Source organism: Lissotriton vulgaris, chromosome 8, assembly GCF_964263255.1.
Source record: "Lissotriton vulgaris chromosome 8, aLisVul1.2, whole genome shotgun sequence".
In the NCBI taxonomy this organism is placed as follows: domain Eukaryota; kingdom Metazoa; phylum Chordata; class Amphibia; order Caudata; family Salamandridae; genus Lissotriton; species Lissotriton vulgaris.
This window is the reverse complement of record NC_141696.1, coordinates 633,957,774-633,980,955: the sequence shown is the minus strand read 5'-3', so window position 1 is coordinate 633,980,955 and position 23,182 is coordinate 633,957,774. Positions and strand designations below refer to the sequence as shown.

The window sequence follows — 23,182 nt, the reverse complement described above, 5'->3', positions numbered from 1 at the left end:
ACTTGGAACGGGACATCAGACCAGAGGAGGTGATCTCAGCGATTTCCTGCCTCAAACTGGGGAAGGCCCCGGGTCCTGATGGCTACACCCCCCTCTTTTACAGGACGTTCTGCCAGGAGCTGACGCCGATTCTGACGTGCCTCTTTAATTCGTTCGCGGGGCCTGGGGCCATCCCCCGGGACTTGCTCCTGGCGACGATATCGGTGATCCCCAAGCCCGGCAAGAACCGAGCTGAATGTGGATCCTATAGGCCGATCTGAACACGGACCTCAAGCTTGATACGGGGATCCTCGCGGCACGGTTGGCACTCCACATGCCGGGGCTTATCGACCCGGACCAGGCGGGATTCATTCCTGGCCGGCAGACTGTGGACCACACCAAACGGGTGGTCCACTTGTTGGAGAAGGCCTCCAGAGTTCCTGGTGAACGTATGCTACTTTCCATCGACGCGGAGAAGGCATTCGACCGGGTGCACTGGCCGTACCTCGAAAAAGTGCTGTGTAAGATAGGCGTGGGGGAGAAGTTTCGCACTTTAATATTCAATTGCTACAGATCCCCTTCCGCTGTGGTACGAGTGAACGGCTGCAGTTCTGGTACCTTCGTGATAGAGCGGGGTACCCGGCAAGGGTGCCCGCTGTCACCGCTTCTGTTCGCCCTTTATATGGAGTCTTTCGCCCAACGGGTTCGTACCAATCTGGCAGTGACGGGCATTCGGACGGGGGCTTCGTGCATGTCCTCAGTCTCTACGCGGATGATGTCATCCTGACGCTGGACGACCCAGGTCGTTCCCTTCCCGCGTGCATAGCTGAATTGGACAGCTTCGCCAGGGTGGCAGGTTTCAAGATGAACCTGGAGAAATCGGCGGCCCTTGACACATCCCTGTCCCCCTCGACGAAATCGGCCCTGCAGGGGCTTTATCCCCTGAGCTGGTCTAAGGACCTGGTGCCTTACCTGGGCATCCTCCTGGCACCCTCCCTCCCTGCCATGGTATCGGCCAACTACACGGCAATGGGCAGGAAAGTCAAGGACGAACTCGCCCGTTGGGACAAGGGGATGCTGTCACTGCTTGGCAGTATAGCAGCGGTGAAAATGACCCTCCTCCCGCAAGTCTTATATTTCTTCCGAGCCCTCCCACTTCAACCCCCTAAGGGTTGGATCCGTCAGATCCAGGCGGATATCGCTCGCTTTGTTTGGCAGGGCCGCAAACCCAGACTTAAGAGGGCTCTCTCCACACTGGCGCCTGAATCCGGTGGCCTGGGCATACCGGACCTGACCAAATACTTTCAGGCAGCGCAGCTCCATCATCTGGTGGAGTGGAGTAGGTGGGAGTCCGACAAACCCTGGTTGTTCCAGGACCAGGCAGTAGCGGGCCGTCCGTTGCAGGAGATACCATTCTTGCGTAGGCCCCACCGCCCACCCAACCTATACGCTTCCTATGTCACGAGGGTCCCACTGCAGGTATGGGATGCGGTGAGCAGCAAACACGAGCTTACTACCTTCCCGTCGCCGTTCACCCCGATAGTAGACAATCCGGACTTTGGCCCCGGTGTGGAGCCTGGTGCGTTTGCGCGCTGGCGCACGGCTCGTTGCTCTGCACTGTTCCACATGTATGGCCCGGATGGGGCCACTCCCTTTCAGGACCTTCGGCGGGAGTATGCTTTACCTGAGACAGAACGCTTGCGGTACATGCAGGTGCGTCACTGGGCGCTTCAACCGCAGGTGCAAGACTCGGCCGATCGGACTCTCACACCATACGAACACTGGTTGGTGACGCGCACATCGGATGTCAAGCTCATCTCGGACCTGTATAAGCTTCTGCAACCCCCCCCCCCGACCCACATCTATAATCCTGGTCGTGAACGCTGGGAACGGGAACTTGGTAGACAGCTAGGACACACTGACTGGGAACGCATTTCATACCGAGCATGACACTCCGCTTACCACACAGGGCTCACCGAAACGTTCACGAAACTTTCCACTTACTGGTATTACACCCCCGCCCGGTTACACGAAATGAATCGTAATATCCCCCAGACCTGTTGGAGAGAATGTGGACAAGTCGGGACACTCACACATGTACTATGGGAGTGCCCCTTACTGGGTCCCTATTGGGAGGAGGTGCTGGGTGAGGTGGACCGGTGTTTTGAGATTGAGCTTCCCCGATTCCCCGCTTATGTTCTGCTGGGTCTGCCCAACGACCTGATGTACCCATTGAAATCCAAAAAGGGTAGACAAATAGCAATAGCATTGGGCTCGGCGGTCCAGAATATACTTAACGATTGGCGCACCACTACACTTCCCACTACGGTTGGCTGGTTACACAGGTTGTGGCATGTCTTGGGGATGGAGAAGATGTCTCTGGTGGCGGCAGGGGAGGTAGACACATTTGAGGAGTTGTGGCTCCCCTTTCATACCTTGTTGCAGTCTGAATTCAGAGAGATCACCTGTCCCCGGTACCTCAGACTGCTACGTCTGACGTCCCCGACGACCCCGTCCACTTGATCTGCTACTGACCGCGGAAATGTTGGGGGCCTGAGCACTCTTCTGCTTTAGCGATGCAGGGCACTTTTAGCACAGTACGGGGGGTGGAGGGTGGGGACAGGAATGGGGGGGAGAGGGGGAGTTGGGTGAGGGGAGTTGAGTTCTGGTCATGTCGCATTCGATGGTGCGCCTGTCATACAACCTGGAATAACGTTGACCTTTTCTCACCGTATCCACAGGTCGCACTTCCGTACCATATTGATTGCTCTATTCTCGTTGAGACTCCTGCATTTGTTGACCTGTTTGGTGCTGTGTTTAACTTTTTGATACTGCAATAAAAATACTTTAAACCTAAAGAGAGTCATTTTCTGTGTGGATTTCCCTTCTTTTTCTAAAAGTCAGGTACAGCAATATTTTATGGCATCACCTGGACTGTAAGTGGAAGTTTTCTGAAGATTATCGACAGGCCAAAATTTCTGTTTATTTAACTTGTGCAGCTATCAATCATTGTCATAGCCAATAGTCCTCACTTGCTGTAGGTATGATGTTACTTGTTGTATTATATTTAGATGCAATGATATGGGGGCAACATTTACAGTGTGGTTTGTGGCCGAGGGCCGCACTGGTGGGTGAGGGGTCAGAGAGGAAAGGGGCGGGGCTAAAGCGAAACAAAGAGTTGTGACCATGAGGTTATACACAGGTCCCTGCAGCAGATGCCTTCATACACTGAGCTACTAAACTCAGCATACATACATCTGTGTTCCTCCTTCCCTCCCCGTTCATCTCTCTCTTTGTCCTGCCCTCGCTTTATATATCTCTCTCTCTCCGGCTTGCCCTCTGTATCTCTGTCTATTGTGCAGTTCCTCTCCATCTTGCCTACCCTCTGCTTTCTACCCTTCCTCTCCCTCATGCACTCTCTCTCTATCCTGCTCTCGCTCTCCCTCCCTCTTTGTCCTGCTCTTCCTGTTCCAACTGCTCTCCCTCTCCCTGTTGTCCTTTTTTCTGCTCTTTTTCTCCCTTCTGTCCTTCCTCTCCTTTCTGGCCTGTCTCACCCTCTTGCCCTCCCTCTCCCTTGTCATCTCTCTCTCCTTCCTGCATTCCCTTTGCATCTCTCTCTGCCTCCTGCTCTCAGTCTTTCTCCTGCACTGTCTCCATGCTGCTCTATCTCTATCTCCCTTCTACCCTCCCTCTTTCTCTCCATCTCTCTCTCCCTCCTGCTCTGCTTCTCCATCTCTGCGTCCCTCCTGCCCTCTCTCTCCCTCCAGTCCTGTTTCTCTGCTGCCCTCTCTCTCCCTCTGCCTCCAGCCGTTTGTCTCCTTCCTGCCATCTCTATTCCTCCTACTCTCTGACTCACTTTCCATCTTCATCTCTCTCTTCTTTGTGCCTTCCCTCTCTCTCCTGACCTCTCTCTGCCTCGTGTCCTTTTTCTCCCTCTCCATCTGTGTCTTTCACTGCTGCTCTCTCTCTGCATCTTCCTCTCCCTCCTGCCCTCTCTCTCTCTCTCTCTCCTGCGCTCCCTCTCCCTCCTGCCCTGTGTGTCCTTCTATTTATTCATTTATTTATTTATTTATGTGATTTTTAAAGCGCAGCAATTACCCGTGGGTGTCTCGGCGCTATATGCTAGATCTATTACCAGTATCTTAGAGAACAGATGCAGAGTTCTATGTCTGAAGATGCTAATTAGTTCATTGAGAAAATAACCATGTCTTAAGTTGCTTTCTGAAGATAAGCAATGTGGGGCTAGATTTTATGTTGAGAGGAAGAGAGTTCCATAATCTTGCTGCTGCAATGCTAAAACGTCTGTCTCCCCAATTGACTTTCCTTGTTCTGGGAATTTGAATCAGATGAGCGGTGTTGGAACGAAGCGTTCTGGGGGTTGGTAGAGGCTTAAGGGAATTTCTAAGAAATTTGGGTCCCATGTTGTTTATTGCCTTGTACACAATACATAAGGACTTAAACTTAGTACGGCTCCTAACCGGGAGCCAGTGCAGTTGAGCCAGTTGTCTTGAGACAGAGGTAAATTTTGGAATGCCAAGTAGAACTCTGGCCGAGGCGTTCTGAATCATTTGCAATTTGGAAATAACTTTTTCTTGTGCATTGAGGAAAAGGGTGTTGCAATAATCAGTACGTGAAAACACCAGAGTTGAAATAAGAGTTTTGCCAGTGGTGGTGGGAAGGTATGGCAAAAGCTTCTTAATTTTTCGCAAGATGTTGAATGACGATGAAACTACAGAGTTCACGTGGTGATAGAAATGGAGTTTGTCATCGAATATAACTCCCAAGTTTCTCACTTTGCTGACCGGTTCAGGTGGAGTGCCCATTTCCTCCGGCCACCATAAGGGAGACCAGGCAGGCTGGACCTTACCGAACAGCATTACTTCGGTCTTAGAAGAATTCAATTTAAGACAGTTGGAGGCCATCCAGCTGCTGATGGCCCGCATGCCGTCTTTGAAGTTGGCCGCTATGGTGGAACCGTTTTTGTGAATAGATAATACCAGCTGGGTATCATCAGCATAAGTGGTCAAATTGATATTATAAGCTTTTATTACCCTCGCTAAGTCAGACACGTAAATGTTGAAAAGGGTCGGACTCAGCGAGGAGCCCTGTGGGACACCGCAAGGAAGGGCGAATGTCGGGGAGGTAAATGGGCCCAGCTTGACTGCCTGTTTGCGGTCGGCCAGGAAAGATGCTATAAGATCCCTGGCCTTGTGTTTGATACCGATGGCCTCGACACGGCCGATCAGAGTAGAGTGATCGACCGTGTCGAAAGCCGCCGATAAATCCAGCAGAATCAAGACAGCCTGTCCATCGTTGTCCATTGTGGTTCTTATTTCATCAGCGGCCTTGATCAGAGCCGTTTCTGTCCCATGACCTTGTCGGAAACCGAACTGGGTGTCGTCTAATAGGTCATTAGCTTGAATATAGTCAGATAGTTGTTCATTCATGACAGATGCAAAGATCTTAGCTGGAAATGGCAATGATGCAATAGGACGGTAGCTGGAAGACTCAGATGGATCAAGCGATGGTTTTTTTAGGAGCGGTTTGATTATGGTGTTTTTCCAGATGTTGGGATATGTACCGGATGAAAACATAATGTTGCAGATGTGTGTCAGTGGTAAGGTAATGGTATCTGGAATGGTGTGAAGTATAGAGGGGTGACAAGGGTCCAGAGGGGAGCCTGATTTGATTGACGAAATAAGTTTGTGAATACGGTGCAAATGTACCTGAGTGAATTCCGTGAAAGTAGCTGAGTTCAGTTTTGATTGTGTGTTCGTGAATGACATATTGTTGGAGTTGGGGGTAAAGTCCTTAAATATAGATGTGACCTTATCTGAGAAATAATCAGCTAGTGTATTGCATAGAATTTGTGATGTTTCGGTGGGAGGATTTGCTGGTTCTGCAAGGTGGTTCACTACTTCAAACAGTTTTTTCATGCTGCATTTCGCCTGGTCTATTTGGGTGGTGTAATAGATATTTTTTCCCATGGCTACTTTCTGCTTGTAGTCCAGGAGTGCAGCTTTATATGTTGTTTTGTCTGAAGGATTGTAGTGTTTGCGCCAATGACGTTCTAAGTTGCGGCAATATTGACGCTGTAGCCTGAGTTGTTCTGTGAACCATGGGGCCGATGGAGTTTTCCTGTTGCGTTTGGAAGTTCTAGAGGGGGCTAGCGTTTGAAACGTCCTTTCCAGGATAGAAGTGTATGTGGTAGCCGCAATGTTTGGATCCATTTCCCCATCAGTATCCACAAAAGCGTCAGTGAGAATCTGATCTAGATGATTGTGATCTATGTTTCGCCAATCTCTGGTGGTTAGATAGGAGTTGTGTGAAGTATTTTTACCTATGTTTGATTTGATTTTGATGTCAAATAAAATAGCAGAATGGTCAGACCATGTAAGGGGTAGTATTTTGTTGACGGTAATATGAGGGTTGTTGGTAAAGATACCGTCAAGCGTGTGTCCTGCCTCATGTGTAGGAGCCGTTATCAGTTGTTCGAGTTCTACCGCAGATAGGTCCGTGATAAGCTGGACCGTATCTTTATCCGTCTGGGATTCTAAATGAAAGTTAAAATCACCTAATATAGTGAAGTGTTTGTGTTCAGCGGCTAGTTCACTCAGTTGATGGAGTTGGGAGAAAAATACGTTGCGAGAACCAGGGGGTCGGTATAGAAGTGTACCCGTAAATGATTGATTGGTAGTGAGTAAAACAGTGAAGGCAAGGGCCTCACAAGTCGCATGTTTAAGGTCGAGAGCTTTTACTCGCAGAGTGTTGCGATATATTATGGCGATACCACCACCTTTTCTTGTTGTCTTGCGATCCTGCCTGTAAACGCAGTAGTCTTCTGGCATGGCAGCTTTAAAATCTGGACCTGATGCTTCGTCTCCCCAGGTTTCGGTCAGAAACAGGAGGTCGATGGCATGACTATTGAGCAGTTCTAATATGTCGATTTTGTGGCATGGAAGTGAACGCGCGTTCACAAGTGCTGCCTGTATTGGTTTAGGAGGTGTCGGTGCGTCCTGAGTGGTGTTGTTGCACAAGGTGCAAATAAATGGACCTCCGATAGGATCTGCGTATATGCACACCAGTGGGTCATGTGCTTCATATAAGGTGTTGTTTAGAGAATGTAGATCATTGGAGGAATAAACCAACCCTGATGAAGCAAGAGATGCAGGGGGGGGTGGCCCTGGGCTCGGTCCAGGCTCGGACGGGCGCAGACGGACTTGGCTTTGGCGCGGCTTTGGCGCGCGCCCGGCGTGCCCGCTGCGCCAGCCCGCTGCGCCGTCTGGCCATAACACACATTATATGGTGTGAGGAGGGTGGGAGTCCGGCGCGACTAGAGCGCTGACCCCGCTACTCCCAAGATGTCGCCCACCGCCGGCCGACGCCTGCGGTCGTCTAGGTCGGTGGTGGCAAGGAGAGAGAGCGTGTAGAGTGTGTCAGAGTGCCTCGAATTAATTTCCCTCTTAATACTAGATGAAAAGCCCCCAGAAATACAATTTTAAAAGGCGTTCAAGCAAAATTCCTGGCAATGTTAAAATCGGTTTTTAAAAAGTGAAATCCTTGTCCTAATACACTGGTATCAGAGCGGTAAGCTCGCAGCCCCTGCAGCCGTCACGGGGAGAGCTTCTAAGGCAGTGCGGCCTCCAAAATGCTTTCTTTAAGTATCCCGGGAGGGCAGGAGTCCGGCGCGACTAGAGCGCTGACCCCCTACTCCCAAGATGTCGCCCACCGCCGGCCGACGCCTGCGGTCGTCTAGGTCGGTGGTGGCAAAGAGAGAGAGCGTGTAGAGTGTGTCAGAGTGCCTCGAATTAATTTCCCTCTTAATACTAGATGAAAAGCCCCCAGAAATACAATTTTAAAAGGCGTTCAAGCAAAATTCCTGGCAATGTTAAAATTGTTTTTTTTTAAAGTGAAATCCTTGTCCTAATACACTGGTATCAGAGCGGTAAGCTCGCAGCCCCTGCAGCCGTCACGGGGAGAGCTTCTAAGGCAGTGCGGCCTCCAAAATGCTTTCTTTAAGTATCCCGGGAGGGCGGGAGTCCGGCGCGACTAGAGCGCTGACCCCGCTACTCCCAAGATGTCGCCCACCGCCGGCCGACGCCTGCGGTCGTCTAGGTCGGTGGTGGCAAGGAGAGAGAGCGTTTAGAGTGTGTCAGAGTGCCTCGAATTAATTTCCCTCTTAATACTAGATGAAAAGCCCCCAGAAATACAATTTTAAAAGGCGTTCAAGCAAAATTCCTGGCAATGTTAAAATCGGTTTTTAAAAAGTGAAATCCTTGTCCTAATACACTGGTATCAGAGCGGTAAGCTCGCAGCCCCTGCAGCCGTCACGGGGAGAGCTTCTAAGGCAGTGCGGCCTCCAAAATGCTTTCTTTAAGTATCCCGGGAGGGCGGGAGTCCGGCGCGACTAGAGCGCTGACCCCCTACTCCCAAGATGTCGCCCACCGCCGGCCGACGCCTGCGGTCGTCTAGGTCGGTGGTGGCAAAGAGAGAGAGCGTGTAGAGTGTGTCAGAGTGCCTCGAATTAATTTCCCTCTTAATACTAGATGAAAAGCCCCCAGAAATACAATTTTAAAAGGCGTTCAAGCAAAATTCCTGGCAATGTTAAAATAGTTTTTTTTAAAGTGAAATCCTTGTCCTAATACACTGGTATCAGAGCGGTAAGCTCGCAGCCCCTGCAGCCGTCACGGGGAGAGCTTCTAAGGCAGTGCGGCCTCCAAAATGCTTTCTTTAAGTATCCCGGGAGGGCGGGAGTCCGGCGCGACTAGAGCGCTGACCCCGCTACTCCCAAGATGTCGCCCACCGCCGGCCGACGCCTGCGGTCGTCTAGGTCGGTGGTGGCAAGGAGAGAGAGCGTTTAGAGTGTGTCAGAGTGCCTCGAATTAATTTCCCTCTTAATACTAGATGAAAAGCCCCCAGAAATACAATTTTAAAAGGCGTTCAAGCAAAATTCCTGGCAATGTTAAAATCGGTTTTTAAAAAGTGAAATCCTTGTCCTAATACACTGGTATCAGAGCGGTAAGCTCGCAGCCCCTGCAGCCGTCATGCTCTCCCGTTCCCTCCACCTCTGTCATTAGTTTTGTGCAAGTAGTGATTGTCAAAATGTTGGAAAGAAAACAAATCACTATAATTAGCAGAATCTAAATATAAATCTAGTAAGTAAATTATTCACCCAAAATCATTTAAAAAGAAGCTTAACTCACAGTGTGATCTTGGTGATCCATGGTGATTTCTTTTAGCAAGTAAGATGCCTAACAGATATGCTACGTACGATTCTCTAGCAGTACATATCATAAAGATTGCATGTAGCATCCTGGAAATGTGTGGAAGATAACACTGTAAATAAAGCTTGATTTTAAATAAATCTGGGTGAAAAATGTGGTTATTTGATGTGTTTAAAAATCATTTCTTGAACTTAGTTAGGTTGTAGGATATCTACTAATAGAGAATCTTAGGGAATATATCTGTTAGGCTTGTTATTTGCCACAAAGGCTGTATGTTGTGTAATAAATATGTGTGTAATATGGTTATAAAATTTGAGTGTTTTTGTTTTTTTATAGGGTTTGCTGCTGAAAAGCAAGAATCTGCAGTGTACTCAATAGAGTTTTCAACGTTCAAAACCATTTATAAAGGTGAGTTGGTAATTTGTAAAGGGAATTTATTTTTGTGCAGATTAAAATAATAAGCAAAATTTTTCTGAATGTTTGCACTATTTCTCTTCTGTTGTAGCATTTTATCTTCTATTTGTACCATGTCTGTATCTGCTTGCACTACATGTTATGTTATGTTAAAATGTATTTCTTAAGCGCTCGTACGCCCGAAGGCTTAAAGGCGCTATCGCAGAGAACAAAACAGTATTGCAAAACTCAGCAAACATAACAATTTTAAATCTCAACAGTGAGCCTGATTAAAAATCCACGTTTTTAAAGAGTGTCTGAAAGTGAGGAGATCTGGACTCATTTTTAAAGAAAGCGGTAGCGAGTTCCAAAAAGTGGCTGCCAGATGGTCAAAACAGCAGCCGCCAAGACGCTTTTTCTTAAAAGGTGGGACAACCAATAAATCTTTATAAGCAGAACGAAGGTTTAGGTTATTTTACTGTCTGTTGGCACTATCTTTTTATGGGCCTGGTCCATGTGTTCTTTTCTTTGCAGTTCTGCTTCATCTATCCTCTGACTGTAACAGTTTACTGTCTGCGTGCATTAATTCTTGCTAAGTCTGCATTATCTCTCTAACTCATGCTGTACCATCTGTCTGCACTCGTTCTTCTGTATTTGCAGAGGTGTATTATGATATGGCTGTTGGTGTGTTGGGCATCATCTCTGCATATATGTGGCTGTACCATCTGTCTGCACCCTTTTATATGCATTTGCAGAGGTCTATTATGATATGGTTGCTCATGCTTAGCATGAAATTTTGTACATGCTGTGGAATTCAGATGTTGAGTGTGCTGTTGAAAGGCAAAAGCAACTGTCTCTGTGGCAAGTAGTAATCTGTTTAGTGAATTTTCATATGTACATTGTGAGTCCCACCTTCAGACTGTATACAGTTTGAATAGCAGTTTATAGTGGTAAACTCAGAAAATCGATCCCTAGAAATAAATTATAAAGTCTTTCAACAGTTCTACAGTCCAGAAAACCTATAAACAAATCTTGCAGTGAGATCTCTTTTCACTGCAGTAAATATTTAAATAAATTATAAGGGATAGTGTTAATGTCTAGGATCACAGTGTGAGTCTGTTTTCAAAGAAGAGGAAGGTGGTACCTTAATCTATGCAGTTAATGTGTTTCAAGGTATGATAATGTATGTACTTAAAAAATTAGTAAAGGTACTTTTTAGTTATCTATTCATTAAAAAGATATAATTTAGTCTTAATATTTTTTTGGAAGGACCAGCAAGAAAATCTATTTCCTAAAATGGAAAACCATCCAGAGAGCGTTGATTTGTATTTTGAAATTGCAAATCATTTAATAGAGGAACTAATTGATGGAGTTTTTAAAGAGGATACTGAAAGTGGAAATGAGGATTTTATGGATCAGACTTTGGACAGTGCTTATTTAGAAATAGTGGAAGATTTGGAAGGGGAAGAAGAGAATTTCGAAGATGAGAATTTTGATTATGAAGGAGATGAAGTATCTGATGAAATTATGTTACAAATGTTATTAGAATATGAATGTTTAAATGAATAAATTTATTTTTTATAAAAAAACATTTTTCGAGTCAGTCTTTTTGTAGAATTCATCGTTGAACTGCTTAATGAAAATGAGAATAAATGTTTTGATGAAGTGTGTTAGAGATTATAGTCATAAATATTAATTGCACTATGATCCCCTACAGCGCCTGAAAATCAGTGTACTGTTCTTAAGCCTGAGAAATTATTATCAGAAAATACGTCTATAATGTTGACACAGCTATGGACTGTCATAAAGTTAGAAACAACATTCACTACATTATTTCCTACTCTGTTCAGAGACTGTTGCTTTGTCTTTATTTTACTTATAAAGTAAACCAGTGGTTATAATTTCTATGTTATATGTTAGTAGAGGTCTATAACATGTTTTTCTTTTTTCTTAACAGATTGTCATTTTGATCACAAACAAAAATCAATATGCCGACCAAAAATGAAAAAAGAAAGCACTATAAAAGGACATACCATTCGAAGAGAAAAGAATTAGGAGAATTACGTAATCAACAAAGGACGGATAAAAACAAGAGTGCTCCTGGTAAGACAAGCAAGGATTTCATTAAAAAGTTGTATCAAAGGAAATTTTTTGGGGATAATGTTGAAAAGGAAAAACAGTTGTCAGTATCTACAAGGAGAAATCAGAGAAAAAAGAAGAATGTTTCTCAACTCTGCGGTGAGGAAAATGTGTACAGTAAAAGACGAACTAATCAGTTTGCGGAAATCAGGAAGCGCATGTTTTATAATAGAGTAGTTTCGAATTTATTAAAAAAGGAAAACATTTCTAAAAGGAAATCAGCTCTTTATAAGAAAAAAAGTATATATTGAGGATGTTGTTGAACGCGCGTTTGAGACAAAAAAGAAGTTATTTATTTTAGTAATTAATAGAATAAATACACTGAATAAGGCGATCAAAGTTTTAAAAGCTAAGAGTAAATGGAAAAGACACATAAATAGAAGTAATTTTTGTAAAAAAAATTCTGGAAGATGGATGCATACTTCAAGTTCTGAGCCATTTTTTAATGAAGAGAGTTACTTTCAAAGTAACGAATTGTTGCATGCAGTTGACACCAGTGGTCGAGCATATGAGGTGAAGGATGGTTGTCCTATTGAAAAAGAGAAAATTGTGCTTAGAAATGCAGAAGAGGTGATAGCTGATGAAGTTTTAGAGGGACGTCCTAACGTTCCTGTGTACAGTTGGAATTGTAGTAGTATTTGCAGTGTACGACAGGATTCAATTGAGTTCTTTCGCAATTTCTTATGTAAGTATAATAAGGAAAGTCTAAAAAAAAAGATTGTAATGTTGCAAGAATTAGACCGTTGCAGAGTGAGAGAAAAAACAGGTCTTCAAGGGCATTCTCTGGCTTGTCTTTCTAAAAAAATATGCCAGAGTGTTTTTCATCACTTCAGGATCTTAACAGTGCATCATACCAAAATGAGGAAATTAGTGAGAAAGTTGTAATATGCAAAAAGTCCAGCACTTAAACAGTTAAATAATGCAGAAACTGATACAGTTATAGAAGGAAATGTGGCAGAAAATGTCGGAAATTTTAATACTGAACATTTTGAACAGGAAATAACAAAGTTTAAGGTCATTGCAGGTGAAAAACCAAATTTTCCTTGTGTGGGTTGTCGACGCACTCATTACAAAAATCAAACTAGGTTAGTTGATTTATATTTAAAAAGTGAAGAGGAAAATAATAGTCAGTGGAAAGATTTTGCGACTTATTTGTTGGTAGAAAACGGTTTTGATTTGGGTTTTGATCAACGTATTTGTAAATATTGTTATAATAAATTAACTGAAAATAGAATGCCTGCTAGAGCTGTACATAATAATCTTGAGTTGATAAATATTCCATCTGAACTGAAGGATTTAAATACCTATGAGACTATTCTGATTCAATGTGTACATCCTTTTCAGGCTATTGTTCATATGGAGCCTAAGACTGGGAAATTAAATCCTTTAGATTTACAAAGAGGATTAAAGGGTAGAGTTGTATATTTGCCACTTGATTTAAAGAAAAATATTGAGACAATTGGTGTTGAAAATGTAGAAGAGGAACCTCTAGTTATTCTAGTTAATGGTGTACCTACAAAGAGTAAGAAAATCTGGCAAGATTTAGTGGATGTTAGAAAAGTCAAAAAGGCAACGTTGTATTTAGCCAAAAACAATAAATACTATAAAAATGTATACGTAGAAGAAGAGGAAGTAAGTGAAGAAGAGGATAATGATTTGTCTATTGGACAAATTGAAAAAGTGGATCTGTCCAGAAGTGAAGAAATTTATGAACATTACAGTGTTCATCCACTGCATTCCAAAGAAGCAATGGGGAATGCTATTGAATTATTTCAGATGAAAAAAGCAAAAGGAAGTCCTATTAGTGTATGGGAAGAAAGCTTGGAAGCTCGTTGTTTTCCACAGTTATTTCCAACAGGTCAAGGTGCACGATATGATGACCGACCTATGCAGATTCCTGTATCTGAATACCGGACAACAAGATTATATGCAGAAGATCCGAGATTTCGACAATGTATTCCATATTTGTTTCATCTTCTATTTGAGAGTGACTTATCTGGACTTTCTTATGCAGTAAACCATATCTTAAATAGTGGAGTGCATCTGCAAAATGTTTCAGCAAAGGAATTTATGGATAAAGTGCAACAGAAAGACACTGTTTTGGATTCTCACCTAATTAATTTAATGGCATGTCAGCGTGGTACTAATGAGTATTGGTACCGTCGTCATGGAGATTTGAAATGCATGCTAAGAAACTTAGGAGCACGTACATGGTTTTTAACTCTAAGCTGTGCTGAGTATGCTTGGGAAGATTTACTTGAATTTCTTCGGGAGGTGAATGCAGATATAGAAAATATAGAGTACAAGTCACCTGGAGAACTGGGTTCTTTGGATCCGGTTAATGTTTGCAGATATTTTAATCATAGATTTGAAGCTATGATGTCTTTTATTACAAACAAGAAAAATCCTCCTCTTGGCGAAGTTCTGGATTTCTTTTGGAGAAAAGAGTATCAAGCGAGAGGTGCTCCTTATATTCATATGCTATTATGGATCAAGGATGCTCCCAAATTTGGAACAGACTCAGATGACACTGTACTGTCTTTCGTTGAAGAATATGCAACATGTGAGATTCCTAAAAGTACAACTGATAAGGACTTAAGAGGAAAAGTGTTACGATTTCAAAGCCATCGTTGTGGAAAATATTGTTGGCGAAAATTCAAATCAAAGGATAAATTCTACACCAAATGTCGTTTTGGATTTCCACGACTGGTACTTTCAAAAGGAAGAGTCAACAATTTTATGTCATCTTTGCGACATAATATCACAAGAAGATCACCCAAAAATACCTACAATTTAAGAAGAGGTGAAGAGTCCAAATACATAAATGACTATAACCCAGTCATTTTGTCCATGTGGAATGCTAACATGGATATTCAATATGTTGCAGACAACTCTATTGCTGTGGCTCAATATGTAACGTCTTACATCACCAAATCTGAAAAGACGGAACTAAAGGATATGTGGGAAGACATTTCTCATCAAAAGAGCCTAAGTAAGAAATTGTATACGTACAGTTTGAAGATGTTATCTCATCGAGAAATTGGAGCATATGAATGTTGTGATCAATTATCATCAGCAAGTCTTTATGCGAAATCTAGAACTATCCTGTGGGTGAGTTTAGGTCTTGCAGGAACACGAAACCGAGTTTTGAAACCTGTTCAAAAAATTTAATATTTAGCAGAGAAAGAACCAAACAGTACAGACATTCTGAAGACAAACATGTTGGATACATACTATCCAAATAGAAGTAATCTGCTTGAAAATATTTGTCTGTATGAAATACTCAAAAACTACACTTTTAAAAGGAATATTACAGAGAATATCGATAAAGGTGTATATGCTGTGATTGGACATGAAGGATGTCTGGTGAAACAAAGAAAAGGACACTTGATTAATCACCGAAAACTGAGTTGCGAAACTCCTGACAAAAGAGAATTTTACTATTTAGCTCTTTTGCAACTCTTTAAACTATGGCGTACAGAAGAGGAACTACTTGGTGAGTTTGATAGTTATGAAGATTCATTCAACGCATCTAAAAATAGTATAGAATGTCCTGTTTTTAGTAATTATCTCCAAATGTTAAATGACGAAATAGAGCAAGAAGCAACAATTGCAGCGGAGATTGCTAGAGACAGTTCTCAAGATAGTCAAAGTTCTGCTTCGTTGAGTCAAGATCCACTGGGACAACCAATTATCCAAAATGAAGCAGCCAATGCCATGGATGAGGTGGAAAGAGCAATGGAGCAAGCTCAAGAGGATGTAATAAACTTAGAAGAATTGGAAAAGCAACTTAATCTTGAGCAAAAACAGATATATGATGAAGTGACAGAGCAGATTGAGCATGGTTTTCGTCATGAGAAAAAAAATGCTCATGTATGTCATTTGAACCTGTACGACTATATGTAAGTGGAGAAGCTGGAACTGGTAAAAGTTTTCTAATTAAAGGAATTACCACATATCTACAGCAAAGAGCTCAGTCATCACTCTCTTGTGTTGTTACTGCTCCAACTGGATTGGCAGCACATAATATTAAAGGTATTACTTTACATCGTTTATTGATGCTGCCAGTTGAACATGAAAATAAATTGCAATATCACAAGCTATCTGGAGAAGCTTGTTGTGAAGTTTCTAGAGTCCTTAAAAAAATGAAACTTCTCATTATTGATGAGGTAAGCATGGTATCAAATTTAATGCTTGCCTTTGTGCATTTAAGAATGCAACAGATTCTTAAAACAGAGTATGATGTGTTATTTGGAGGCAAACATGTCATAGTTTTTGGAGATCTACTGCAGCTAACTCCTGTAAAAGGACAACCTGTATTTGAAACTGTTACACATGAAAACACCAGAAAGTGCCTGGGCAGTATTGGAAATGTTAATATATGGTCACATTTCAAATATACTGAACTCATTCAAAATATGCGACAGGCAAAGGATACTAAATATGGAAATATTCTTCAAGATATAAGAATTGGAAAACTAAGTGAAGATGCGAAAGAAACTTTACAAACACGATTACTTTCCAATTTGTTTTCCAATGAAGATAATGTGGCTGAGAAAATATATACTAAAGAGGCAGAAGATAAGTCAGTTATATGCTTGATGCCAACTCTACAAGAATGTTCGGTGTTCAATGAAAAAATGTTGAAGTTAGAAAATCAACAAATTAAGAAACTGGAAGCTAAAGATAGAATAGAGCATGAAGGAAGTACTATTATTTTGTCAGAAAGGTTGAAGTTAAAATTGGATTCTCTACAGAAATCTATATCTAAAACTGCTGGCTTAGAAAATAATCTGTATGTATGTTTAAATTGTCGGATTATTTTACAAAGAAATTTACATGTGGAAAGAGGTTTGGTGAATGGAGCAATGGGTAATGTTGTTGGTTTTGTGAATTACCCAAATAGAGATGAGATTGAATTTTTAAGAATCAAATTTGATGGAATTGAGGAAGTTCAACAATTCAGTCGTTGAGGAGGAGCTTCGCGCGCATCCAAGATGGACGCGTGAGCACAAGGCTCCCGAGACCCTTTCCGCCTCCCGCATCTATCCTGCCATGTATCCTGATTTAGACGACGGGTTCTACTAGCTGATGCCCTGCTGACACGATATCTCTTTTCAAAAATCGATTTGGCCGCCGGGAACTGAACTTACTACACTTCGAAACTTCGCGGCCTAAATCGACGACTATCCACAGACTTGAGTCCCTGAGGTACCCAGGTGGCAATTGAACAACAACGGCCATTGAGACTCGGCCACTGCCCCTGTGGTACTTTCGGTTTCGTTTTTGGTCATTGCCTACTGCGACTTGCTGCCTGTTGACACTGCTGGCCTGTGTCTTGCTGCCAGCTCTAAGCTTATCCTTCGCCTTCGTCCCCGGACTCTACAAGTCAGCTTTGCGGAGAGCCATTTTAACCAGGTCCAAAAAGACCCGTCAGGGCTCGCCGCTCAAAATGACGGGCAAGACGGAGAGCGAGAAGCGGGCCACCAAGGCACGTACCGAGGGGGTATCACCCAATCCAATACTATGGATCGCTTCACCCACCCGAAAGGATCCCCTGATGGTGTGGGTAAAGTTTTGGACGAGACTGGAGATGGCTCTCCTGCGACGGAAGAATTGACATTGAGGGACGTAATGGGCGCCATTGCAAGTGTGAAGACCTCTATAGGCCAGCAGTACGAGACACTGGCTTCTAAGATAGACACGGTGGCGATCGATGTCAACCTCATCAGGACGGATCTCGCGAAGACCAATGAGCGGGTCAAGTCCCTGGACATCAAGACTGCAAGTCTCACTACTGATGTCTCGGATCTTCAGACCGAAGTTCGTAATCTCCGAATATCTAATGACTTGTTTGCCCATCGGATGGATGATTTCGAGAGCCGGGCCAGGCGCAACAACGTCCGCATCATTGGTGTTCCGGAGAATTCCACGGAATTATCCACAGACCTCCTGGTGGAGGACCTCATGTTGAATCACTTAACACCCTAGGGCCTCAGTAACTTTTTCACGGTGGAGCGTGCCCACAGAGTTCCCGGCGGGAAGCCTAAACTGGGTGCCGCCCGAGGCCTATCATAGCCAGGGTTTTTAATTTTCGGGACAGAGACGCTATTCTTCAAGCATCACGCACCAATGTTCCACAAAATTTGAAAACGCATCAATCAGTTTTTATCCGGATTTTACACAGGCGGTGCAAAAACAACGCATGGGCTTCACGGGGGTGAAACGGCGACTTAGAGACATGGGACTGAAGTATGCTATGCTTTTCCCGGCCCGATTGAGGATTGAATATGAGGAACGTGCGCTCTTCTTTGACCGCCCTGACATTGTCAGTGACTGGCTCGACACTCTGCCGGCACATCGGAACCGCCCGGAACAATCGAGGGGCGCTGAAGGTGGCCTGGAGGAACAGGAGGAGTAAGCCCCTACCGGCGGGCCAGCTCTATGGACTTATAGCAGTGGTTTGATGATTCTTATGTACATATATTGGTGATCACCCGGGGGTGGGAGGAATCGGGACTCTTCCTCCTCTAGGGGTTTTTCTCTCTTTTTGTAGGTTAGTTTAATGGGGCGACAGGCACACTGCAAGTTGGGGTGGCTTTTTGGTCTAACGCAGGGGTGCAGGGTGGGGGGTGTGTTCTGGGGATTCCTCTCGGGGTGGTGGGGGGGTCTTTGTTTCTTTGTTTATTTCGAGGCTACGCTTTGCTGCATATCTTGTCTTTTGTGTCTGTTTCTTCGTGGGGGGGCACTGTTCTCATTTCTAGGATGGGGGTAGGGGGCTGAGGGTGCTGAGCTGGAATGTCAATGGTCTGGGTGATAGGATAAAGCGGGGGATAGTTTTGCAATACTTGAAACGTCTCTCCCCAGATATCGTTTTATTGCAGGAAAGTTTATTGAGAGGTATTTAAAAGTAAGTGGTATTGTTTTATTAGTTTGTAACTGTTGAAGATGTAGTGTCCTTACTCAAGAAATTGCGAATTAGAGAAAAACATTTAAGACATGTTTTTTTCAAGTAATTACATTATGTATATAGATGTTCTATGGGTTTTTTAAACACAATCATTTTGATTGTGGTTTTTTTTGCCCACTGTCATATGATGAGTAGTATTGAAATCACTGCTTATAGTGAAAATCAGTATATTCTGAGGACAGCAAAAATAAACCATGTAATATGTTGTACAAGTTATTTTGTTAGATTGGATTTAGAAATATTTATTATAACAGATTTGTTTATTGTCTTCCACAGATATTACATTTATAAGGTAAGTACCACTAATAAAAAAAACGTTTTCATTAGTTTCTTATTTCTATTTCTCCCTATAGTTCCCTCTCTCCCTCTCTCTTATCCTTACTCCTTTTATCCCCTTCCTTTGTCAGTGCCGTTCTCTCACGCTGACTCCCTTTAACTCATCCACATTTGGTTGTTTACTTTTCTTTCCTGCTTCCCTGATATCTTTTCTGTTACTATTTCCTTCACTCCGTCTATCTCTTCAGTTTGTTACTCCCGTTGTTTCATGGTGCCTCACCTCTATTGACCCTCTATCACCTCTGTTTCCTCAATCTTAATTCCCTTCTCTTACCGTACCTTAATACTTGTTCCCTTACTCTGCTTCCATCACTTATCCTCATTTCCCATACTTAAATCTATACTTCAGTCCCCCTACCCTACTTTATTTCTGTTTATCTTTCCCTTACAGTCCTTCCCTGTTTCTGCCCCGTTCATCTTCTGTTACTCACCCTTTTTCATTCTGTTTCTCTTAGTGTTCTTCCCTTATTTTATCTATCTCCTTAACACATTCCCGTACCCTTAGTCTGTTTGTTTTAGAGACTGTTTCTTTCATCTACTATCATTCATCATACTCTCCTTTTCTCCCTCACTATACTTTCCTTTACACAGTCATTCCTTCAGTGCCATTATCTCTTTCACTTAATTATCTTAGTCATTGATTTATATACTACACATTCTGTCTCAGTCTCTCTCTCCCTCACTCTTCCTTTTCTTTCACTTTCTGTTTCATGAACTCCTACTTTGTTTTGCTTTATGAAATATAGATTAAAACCCTATTTTTACTTTTCTTCCACAGATACTATGTTTTTTAAACAAGTTTACTATACTTTGTTACTATTTCTTAGGTAAGTATGACAAATAAAAATACTTTTCCATCACTGTGTTACTTCTTTTTCTGTCCTGGTGAAACCAGTGTCATGTTTCATGTGAGCATTTCCACGCAGGACTGGCTGTTCTATCACAAGAACCCCCTTAAAAAGTGATTCTATGAAATCTACAACATTTTACTGAGTCACTTCACCAACGCTGATGTGTCAAAACATTGGAGCTATTGACGTAACTGTAAAGGTTGATGTATCACGTTACAGATAGAACAAGTTTGAAAAGTGCTGGAGTTGCGTCTTGCATGGAACACAATTTAAACACTGTGTCAACTTTCAGCCCTAGATCTGATACGCATCTGTTTATTCCTCCGACATGATAAAACCGATTTGGAAATGCGGTCCATCATGACTGGTGCAAAGATTAACTTGTATGTCACGTTTTTCCTGGCGCATCTATGCTATTTTTCAAAGATGTGTTGGGTAATATAAATCTGTGTCTCTGTTGTATTCCCTCTCTACGCTTTCCTAAGTCCCTTCATTCCTTTAATAAATTTTTAAATAACTTATTTCCCACTTTTCACTTTCACTTACCTCCTTTTTATCATCCTCAAATCCCCTTTCTTCAACATCTTTCTATGTGTTTTACTTTCACTCCCCTAACCCTACTCTATATATCTCTCTTTCTACCTTAGTCTTCTTCCATATGTGCATCCTCAGTCCCCTTTTGTGACTCCTTCACTTTTACTTTCTTTTCCATACTGCTTTTCTCATAATTCTTAATTTCCCTTAATTCACTACCCTATCTTTAGACATCTTGGGGCACATTTACCAGTCCTTTATGTCTCTTTTGCGCCGCTATTGCGTCACTTTTGTGATGCAGCAGCAGTGCAAAAGATGCACCATGGTGTGGACTATATACAACGTGATATATCTGTGAGATGTGTCACGTTGTAAAGACCTGTGCCTTAAAGAGGCGTTCTGGTGCAGGGGGGGACGTTCCTGCGCAGGACCGTCTGCTAAAAGTGGGTGAGTAAAATCTATAAGATTTTATTCAATAACTTTTAGGCCAATGCTATGTGAAAACCCTGCAAGTGCTTGAAGCAGGCGTAAGGCTTGAAGCAGCATTAGTTGAATGGGCCCGCTAGGAGCATTGCTGGAGCTACATTGTTCATGCGATGCAACCCCAACAATGCAACACCTTTACGGCACAGATGCTTCACGCATGTGTTCTGTTTTTCCCCATGGTGTGCCACATTGTAAATGTGATACATCAATGGTGGCGCACGGGTGGGTTTTCTTGTCGTAGGTTACTTGGTGCATCCTTGATGATTTGCAGAGATGCGCCATGTAACGTACATTAGCCCCCTTGTTTTAGTCACTCTTTTACTTCACTTTCTTCAGTCACTACACTTCTTTTACCTCACTCATTTCGTCGGTCCCTTACTATATTTTTTGTCATTAATTTCATTTACTCATTTAAACACTACCATTCATTGATATGAAAGATGACACAGGGGCATATTAGCAAGATGTGTGTTAAAGAACGCACATCGCACATTTGACTATCGCCGGCTATCGCCGGATTTTTTCGCCGTGTTAGCGCGTTATTATCAATGCGAACACATAGGCGATAGTAAATCCTGTGATAGCCGGCGGTAGTTAACATTAGCGCGCGAAAACAAGCGTTGCTTTCACGCGCTAATGTGTGCCTTGTTAATAAGGGGGGGTGGATTCAGTTTTGTGATCCACACCCCCATGTTAACAATGCCTAATGCTTGATCAGAGCAGGCGTTGGAAGACCTACGATAAACAAGTTTATCCCAGCTCTTTTTCTCTCAACGCCTGTGTTGGTGATAGGGTGTTTTCACCTCCAACCACATTTTGCATGTGGTTGGACGTACGCCCACTTTGCATGTCATTAACGATCTGTGTGGCAGACATGCAAAGTGGTCTTATGGCAGGCGTTGTAATGCCCTTTGTAATAAGGCGCTGTGGGGCATATTATCAAGGACAGGCAATACATTATAGCCGCTTTTATCGGCAGGAAACTGCCGATATAGCGGCGATACTGGCCTTGATAATATGCTCTATGAATTCCAATCGAAGCTAATGTTAGATGTGAACACATCTAACATAGGCTTTGATTGGAATTCATAGAACATATTATGAAGGCCATTATCAGCGCATAATTTTCAGTGTCCTGCCGATAAAAGCGACAATAACATATCGCCTCTCCTTGATAATATGCCCCAAGTATCGCCGCTTTCTCGGCTAATTGTGCTGAGAAAGCGGCGATACTTCAGCTTGTTAATAGAGCTCTTTTTGGAAAAATTAGTTAGTTCTGAAAATAACTTTTTTTTTTCTTTTGTTGTTTTATTTATTTATTTATTTATTGAAAAGTTTTATATTGTTTTTGATTTTTCCAACAGGCACCGAAATCTTCAACTGCAAAACTGTTCAACAGGAACAAAATAAATCGAAACTTTGAAAAAATGTATCTTCTCTGGGAACATTGATGTTCATTAATTCTTTTCTCAATCAGAGTGAGGCTCTGCTCCCCGTACACAATAATTTGTGAACACAAGTTGCATTTCATATGCACTCTTGACAAGAATGGTCTTAAGTCCAACTCTGCAGTGGATGGAGATGCAGGTCGTCCTCCAGATGATGCGCTGGCCACAGCTGGTGGTAGTTGTGTTGCCAGAGCTCTTGTAGATGCCTGTGAAAATTGCACAGGGTGCACTTGTCTGACATGCCTCATCATTGTATGTATCGAAAAGGAATACTTTTTTGAAGGGTTTCCTTTCGAAAGAAGAGTGTTACATAATGTGCAAGTGACTTTAGGGGCATTCACTTTTTTTAGTTCCTCAGGATAAGTAAAACATTTCCAGATGAAAGATTCCTTCCTTTTTGTTTGAGGCAGCCGATAATTTTCCTCAGATTCAGAAGATGAATTCTGTGCAGCAGCCATTTCACAAAATTCTCCGGAAAGATGTAAAGGGTTCTTCCCCGTGAGAGTAAAAAAGATAGTGAGGGAAGTAGGTGGGGTTGTTGAAAATTCCAGAACAGAAACTACTATGAACCAATAAAAAGTGTTGTTTTCGAGTCACATGACTTGACGTGCGCGCACCAGGACGTCTACGCGGTGGGTTTACCCGGTCACGTACGCCGTTTTAAAATGGCGTATCGCTCTAATTAACATACAAGTTTCAAAACGTGAAAAGGAGGCAAGGTACACACTCCCTGATCCCCTAGACCTTCTCAGGGATCCAAGAACAATCTCGATAAACCATAGAACCCTTTTTCTTTTAAAAAATATAGCGGGGTGCGCGCAC

The 23,182-nt window shown here is 43.0% G+C and overlaps 1 protein-coding gene across 1 annotated transcript; it reads left to right on the top strand.

Annotated features, from left to right (window-relative positions):
• Positions 1-313: 313 nt before the first annotated feature.
• Positions 314-22,862, top strand: LOC147697832 (uncharacterized). The gene is made up of 5 exons (XM_086936142.1): positions 314-500; positions 9,540-9,619; positions 10,866-11,134; positions 12,845-14,313; positions 22,771-22,862. The coding sequence occupies exons 1-5, from the start codon at positions 314-316 to the stop codon at positions 22,860-22,862; spliced, it is 2,097 nt and encodes a 698-aa protein (XP_086792268.1).
• The last annotated feature ends 320 nt before the right edge of the window (positions 22,863-23,182 follow it).

Bases quoted from the DNA above. Each gene is read 5' to 3' on its own strand.
- LOC147697832 (XM_086936142.1), top strand. From the start codon at position 314: ATGCCGGGGCTTATCGACCCGGACCAGGCGGGATTCATTCCTGGCCGG. The intron at 501-9,539 runs GTAAGATAGGCG...GTTTTTTTATAG, and splicing joins GTACCTCGAAAAAGTGCTGT to GGTTTGCTGCTGAAAAGCAA. The intron at 9,620-10,865 runs GTAATTTGTAAA...TTTTTTTGGAAG, and splicing joins CCATTTATAAAGGTGAGTTG to GACCAGCAAGAAAATCTATT.